Here is a 7,307-nt window from a genome sequence, read left to right as displayed (position 1 = left end):
TGGCACCCGACCCCGGGTGGAGTCTCCAAACCCAGCAGATCCCTGCGGTGCACTCCCGTGCGGCTCCTCCTGGGGGAGGAAGGTGAGTCTCCCCGGATCTGCCGCTTGTTGGGTCCCTGCTGGAGGAGCAGTGGCCCGACTGTGCTGCGGATCACGGTTTATGGCAACCCTGAGCTGAGAGCCCGCGCCTGGGCTCCGCCTCTGCAGCCGGCTTCCCTGCTCTGTTACCTGGGAGCTCTGCCACACTCAGGCACCCCCGGTCTTTCTGTGACCCCGAGGGTCCTGAGACCCCACTGTCCCGGAGAGTTCCACACTCCCGCTTAGCCACCAGAGTGACGTCCCTCAGCGGAGCAGACTTTTAAAAGTTCCGATTTTGTGCTCCGCGGCTTTATCACTTGCCAGAAGCGGCCGACGGAGGCCCCTCCCCTGCCGTCTATCCTCCCGAATATCGCCTCGGATTCACTTCTCCGCACGTCCTACCTTCCAGAAAGTGGTGGCTTTTCTGATGAGAGAGTTGTTGCTCTTCTTTTCTTCGATCTCCTGTTGAGTTTGTAGGTGTTCAGAATGGTTTGATCCCTATCCAGCTGAATTCCTGAGAGGAGACGAAATCCAGGTCTCCTACTCCTCTGCCATCTTGCTCCGCCCCCCGATAACTGACTTTTAATACCCACAAATTGTTGAATGATACTAATCCCTAAGAGGGAATTTATCTTGGAGAGCCTTATATAAGAGGGGAAGAAGTAAGAAAAAAATGTAAGTCAGGTGCAAAAATAAAAGATAGTTTTAAGTTGAATTCCTGCTCCCTGGTTTGTCAGCTTGATTGCATTCTCCTGTCCAGCTGAGTGTTGAATTGTCTAGGTTCATGCGTTTACTGGCTGATTGATTCTTCTTAATGTGATCTGGGGTGTCTGTTTACAAGAGATCTTCGAGGTCCTGGATGGTTTTTGTGGTTAGCTTCTTCTTTCCTTTTCCCAGATAAACATTAGAGGGTACAGTTTTGTTCTGGTAATGATTTGGCTTGTTGAAAGCCCGACAACATCAAGAGCTTATTTATAGAAATTACACTTTTGTGATGCTCTTCTTCAGTATAACAAAAACTTCTTATTTCTGGAAAAGTCTTGACTGTATGGACTTGGAAAGGTTTCTTTTTGAAGAATCTTATTCTTTTTCCATAAAATTTCTCTTTATGACAAAGCCTTGACAGTTTTTTTAGTGTCTTTTGTTGAAGGTCACTTTCCTGTACACGCACACTGGCTGAGTGATGTGTGAAAGCTCTGCTTCTCTGTGAGGGAACTCATGAAAGGGGGCTCTATACTCTTAGCACATGTGGCGTGCATGCTCAGTACTTACCCAGTTGCTGACTCTTAAAGACAGTGCAGCTGAAATCCTAGCAGAGTCCTGAAACAGGTCGTGAGGGAGAGTCTTGGGCACTGAGGAATCCTTCATGGATATTATTTTCTGCACTTGTATTTGCAGATCTTTGGTCATACCTGTATGTCACATTCTTGCAAACACTGTCTGCATGCCTCCAGCTTCCCTTATTTTTATCTGCAGCAGGAAACCTCAGAAATTCAGAATACGACAAGGAATACATAGAAATATGACATGTATTAGATCAAACAGAAATACTAGTTATATCTGATTAGTTTTCCTTTTTCATATTGAATATTAGATTCTATTTAGTGGACTAAGAGAAATATCCAGATGGATTCACTACCACGTAGCAGTCAGTGACAAATATAGTTCTTTCTTTTTTTTTAAATTTATTTATTTATTTGAGAGAGAGAGCGAAAGAGAGCAAGCACGAGAGTGGGAGGAGGGGCACGAGCCCAACACGGGGCTTGATCCCAGGACCCATGAGATCATGACCCGAGCTGAAACCAAGAGTCAGACGCTCAACCGACAGTCACCCAGGTGCCCCAAGCCCATGGTTCTCTTATTAATTGAATTTTTAATCCTTTTTTGTTGTGCTTCATATGTTTGTCAGTTTTCTCTGATCTGTGAAATATGCAGGAATTCTTTAGTAATACTGTAAATAGAAGCCTCATTAGAATTATACAGTTCACTACTCCTGGTTTTAAAAGGAAATTTTATTTTTATTTTTTATTATTTTTTTTAAGATTTATTTGTTTATTTGAGAAAGTGAGTGAGCGAGAGCACAAGCAAGGGGAGCGGTAGGCGGAGGGAGAGGGAGAAGCAGACTCTCTGCTGAGCTGGTAGCACGAGGCGGGGCTCGATCCCAGGACCCTGAGATCATGACTTGAACCGAAGGCAGATGCTTAACCAACTGAGCCACTCAGGTGCCCAGGAAATTTTGTTTTTAAATTAATTAAAATGGAAATACATGGGGCGGACAGTATAATTAGATGGCACATGGTAGTGTTGATTCTTACTCTCTGACTGTTGCTAGAGTTTTGGAATCAATGTTACATAAACTTCCATTTTACTAAGTATAAATAACAATATTAAATGTTGTAGAAATAATAAACATAGGTCATAGATTTTATGATACGCTTGAATGTTTTTTTCTTTCTTTTTTCCTTTTTAGAACAGGAAGATAAAAAAATGAAATTCTCAGATACTTCCCCCATAACAAACCACTTCTCTCAGTCAAAACTGGAATTCCCAGGGAGAATGGAGTCTGATAGACCAGATGATTCTTCCAGCTGTACTGATATTCAAGAAGAAGCTCGCTCTTCATCAGATTCAGACTCATTCAATAGGTAAGAAACCTGTATTACCTGATTATTTTAAATTTCTATTTCCTGCGCATGCTAAGATAGGCTAAAATAATTAGAAAATAACTTTGAGGCCTGAGGCAGTTCATTGTTCTTCCACTTCAGTCTCCTCTTCTGCTTTGTAACTTGCACACGGATAGCAAGCAGGGAAGCATGTGGGAGAGTATTACAGTGGCCCTGGATATTTTTCCTGGAGTTGGAAAAGAGAGCATGATAGGCAGTGATGTTTTTGTCAAGACAGTGAAGAAGATAAAGACAGCTGTACTAGAAAATAGAAATGACCAGAAAGACAATGCATAGGAGAGTAAAACAAAAAAGAATAATTTAATTGAACAAGTAAGAACGGATGGGCTTTAAAAATGAGAGATTTGGAAGCGAGTGGTTTTTCCAAATGATTTTTTAAGATATTTTTAAGGGATGCCTGGGTGACTCAGTTGGTTAAGTGTGTGCCTTCAGCTCAGGTCATGATCCCAGGGTTCTGGGATTGAATCCCGCATTGGGCTACTTGATCAGCAGGGAAGCCTACTTCTCCCTCTGCCTGCCGCTCTCCCTGCTTGTGCCCTGTCTCCCTCTCTCTCTCTGACAAATAAATAAAATCTAAAAAAAAAAAAAAAAGATTTTTGAAAGTTGACGTATTTTTAAAAGATGACATAGAGTTAAATCGTTGTATATATGTATACAATATATGTATATATATGTATATGTATATAAATTTGTGTTCTGGCATTTCATTTTATATCGTAAACCATTTGTACCCATGTTTCTACCTCATCTTTATAGCTGTTTTTTAGTGGGTGCAGCATTCTCTTCTAGTTCTGTACCATAAATGACCAGATTCTTCAGTTTCTGTTAGATATCTACATTTTTCCCAGTGTTCTATTTACACACCTAAAACTGTGGTAAAGCTCTCTCTATGTAGTCTTCTGTTTCTAATAAATCATTATTATTATTATTTTTTTTTAAAAGATTTTATTTATTTATTTGACAGAGAGAGACACAGCGAGAGAGGGAACACTAGCAGGGGGAGTGGGAGAGGGAGAAGCAGGCCTCCCGCTGAGCAGGGAGCCCGATGTGGGGCTCAATCTCAGGACCCTGGGATCATGACCTGAGCTGAAGGCAGACGCTTAATGACTGAGCCACCCAGGCGCCCCTCTAATAAATTATTTTTAACACTATTTTGATAATGGTAGGTGTTGCTGCCTTCTGAGTGAATTATACCAATTTTAAATGCTACCATCAGCATGTGAATGTGTTTTAAAAATTATTTAGTCTTTGATATTTCTTCATTTAAAAAATTAACAGTGCTCTAGAATAATAGACTATGTCTAAACTGAAACATCAAATTAAGAAAATTTTTTTAAGAGGAGTATACCCCAAGATCCTCTGCTTTCCTAGGATTCTTGGGAAACTGTTACAAATTATTCAGGGTCGGGTATTAGGAGGGGAAAATCTCACCTCATCCCTAATGTTTTCAAGGTCAGTAACATATCTCAAGTTGGGTAAGTGACCTGCGTGTTGTCCCGTTTTGTTTGAGGGCATGATACTGCTGCCCGGTTTCTCTACATCAGCCTGTTCCTGCAAGTCCAGTAGGCAGTATTTATTTTTAAATACAAGTCGTGGAGGAATGCAAGGTAAAAATGGAGGAAAATCAGAGTTCAGGGGAGTAAGAGTTCATTTTTAACCATAGTCCCAAAATGCCTGCATGTCTGGGAATGCCAGGGTGAGTTTGAACTTGAAGTGGGAGAATGGGAGAAGTTGTAGGAGGAAATACATGGCAGCAGATGTGTATTTATGTATTTGGTGGTGAGAGGCTGGTTAGTAGGGTGAGTTTGTTTGACATCTTGGCATATAAACATAGAAAAATATCATATTTCAGATCTGTTGGAAAGATGAATTGAGGTAATAGATTTGAGAATCTTGATAACTGTGTTTATTCTACTTTTATAAAGATGAAGTCAGTTACATTTCCTTCAGTAATGCTGCAAAAATTGGGACTCTGGCTGGACATTGCATCTCCTTCATTCTGAATCTTCAACTGTATCATAGAGTAAATCCCACAGGTTATCTTTTTTTCTTTTTTTTTTCTTCCCTCCCTATTTCTGTTCTGAACTTTGCTTGAGAAAGCTCTGAGCCTGGGCTAATTAGTTCCATTCAAAATTCATTTAATCCGGCCTAAGCTGGGCGCTGACTGGTGAGGCATAGTCTTCTTAGTTACTCTCTGTTGCATTTCCCATGGCACCTCTTCCACACCAGTTGCCTGTGTGTTTCCTCACCGTCGATGGACGCCGTGTCTGCAGTTCACCAAGGCCAGCTAGTCTGACCTGCCTCCAGCTCTTCTTTTCCCTTCTAAGGTTTTTTTGTAATTTCTGATCTCTTCTTTCCTGTTTAACATAACAGAAAGATGTATTTCTTAAGACGTTTCTAAAAAATTTTTCCTGTCAATGAGAAAAAGACATTTCTTCAAAAAAAATTTTTTTTATTACATTTTTAATTCCAGTGTAGTTAACATACAGTGTTATATTAGTTTCAGGTGTACAGTATAGTATACAATTCTATACATTGCTTAGTGCTCGTCATGCTAAGTGTACTGTTAATCCTCTTCATCTGTTTCATTCCTCCCCCGGCCTGCCTCCCTTCTTGTAACCATCAGTTTGTTCTCTATAGTTATGAGTCTGTTTCTCGGTTTGTCTCTTTTTTTCCTTTGTTCATTTGTTTTGTTTCTTCAGTTCCATATAGGAGTGAAATCATATGGTATTTGTCTTTTTCTGAGTTATTTCACTTAGCATCATACTGCATATTGTTGCAAATGGCAAGATTTCATTCTTCTTTATGGCTGAATAATATTCCATCACACACACACACACACACACACACACACACACACACCCCTTCTTTATCCATTCATCAATTGACGGACACTTGGGCTGCTTCCATATCTTGGCTATTGAAAATATGCTGCTATAAAGGAGACATATTATTTCTTTTTTTTTTTTTTAAAGATTTTATTTATTTATTTGACAGAGAGAGACACAGTGAGAGAGGGAACACAAGCAGGGGGAGTGGGAGAGGGAGAAGCAGGCTTCCCGTGGAGCAGGGAGCCCGATGCGGAGCTCGATCCCAGGACCTGGGATCATGACCTGAGCCGAAGGCAGACGCTTAAGCTGAGCCACCCAGGCGCCCCAGGAGACATATTATTTCTTAAGATAAATTCATCTACCTCCTCTAAGACATTGCTTTGCCAGTCATCCCTTAGGTTTGTTCTTGGATGGCCCCTTTCAGCCTTCCTCTAATCTCTTTTTCTCTCATTCTTCCCACTAAGCAGGAAGTATTTTCTACTTCTTCTGTGAATTCCTGTAACAGTGTATCTGAATTCCATAGCAGGTTATCTAAATCAAATCCTTTCTTGTATTTAGTTATTTGAGTATCTTTGTCATTCCTATAATTATCCATCAAAGTCCTTAAGAATTGAGTCTGTCACTCATTTTCAGAAAAATTTCCTGCCAACGGTTTACCACTAGTCTGCTACTACTAGACCTTCACTTAGTGAATGATTTATTGATTGTAAGACATAACATTTTCTGTTTTACATTTTAATGTCTGAAATTGTGATGTGTATTATAATCAATGGTGTCTTACAGTTGCTACCCACCAAGTTGTGGTCGTGATGTATTTACCAGTTTGTGAGCATCATGGCTCTTCAGACTGTCATTTCACTTGAGTTACATGCATTGTTAGCATTACATTGGTTTGGCATGTAAAATACCTTCCACAAAGTAATGAGAGAAAAAAAGAAAAATGTGTGAAGAAAGTGCAGCAGAGTGTAAGTTTGATGTTAGCAAGTTAATATTCATCATTGGATGAATGCTGCAATTCCATTCTTGAAAAACAATCAAGTGATTTACAGGACATAGGAAAGAAAGATACCCACAAGTCTGAAGACTTGTTATAATTTTGTTAATGAACTATGTGCAAAGGATTTTCTGTTACATGACCAACTGAATGCAGGAGAAATGTTTAAATCCCTTGGAATAAATAGAAGAAATTTCAAAGTAATAACAGGATGACTGATTCACATGTTGCAAAAGACTGTTGTTAGTGTGTCCCACATCAATTTGTCAGACCCTTCTTGATGTCTTTGAAAAGAAGCTGCTTCTAGTCACATGCAATGTGATTGAGGAAAGAGACAAATTTAGGAAATGAATTTGCAGAGTGGATGTCAGCGCCTTAGATGAAATTCCTGGAGACAGTAGTCAAGTATTTTTGAGAAATGCTGTATCTCTGGTGCTGTTGGTAACTTTGTGAGGGAAAACTCAGACTTCATAGATAGTGAGTCAGAAAATGATGAAGAAGAGTCGGGCTCCACATCTGAAGACGTTTTGGGAGTACTTTAACCAGTTTATGTCAGTTCTTTTTTTTATATATGTACAACAGTGGTATAAAATAAAAACGTATGTCTACATACAATTATAGAACTCTCTGGATACGTAAATTTAAAATTCTAAGTGAAAAGGAAGTCTTTTTTTATTTTTTATTTTTATTTATTTATTTATTTTTATTCTTATGTTAATC

The 7,307-nt window shown here is 39.6% G+C and overlaps 1 protein-coding gene across 3 annotated transcripts in view; it reads left to right on the top strand.

The window, feature by feature from the left end:
* RAD18 (RAD18 E3 ubiquitin protein ligase) overlaps positions 1 to 7,307 on the top strand; it is a 100,712-nt gene that overhangs the window by 66,394 nt on the left and 27,011 nt on the right. For all 3 annotated transcript variants that reach the window (XM_081821753.1, XM_081821749.1, XM_006736570.3), the window contains one exon: positions 2,549 to 2,723. In XM_081821753.1, the coding sequence (XP_081677879.1) occupies positions 2,549 to 2,723 (175 nt within the window). The remainder of the gene's footprint in view (positions 1 to 2,548; positions 2,724 to 7,307) is intronic.

The sequence above is a fragment of the Leptonychotes weddellii genome, chromosome 1, assembly GCF_054177405.1.
Source record: "Leptonychotes weddellii isolate Sample4059 chromosome 1, ASM5417740v2, whole genome shotgun sequence".
NCBI lineage: Eukaryota > Metazoa > Chordata > Mammalia > Carnivora > Phocidae > Leptonychotes > Leptonychotes weddellii.
Note: the sequence above shows the minus strand (reverse complement) of the source record. Positions and strands in the feature narration are given on the sequence as shown.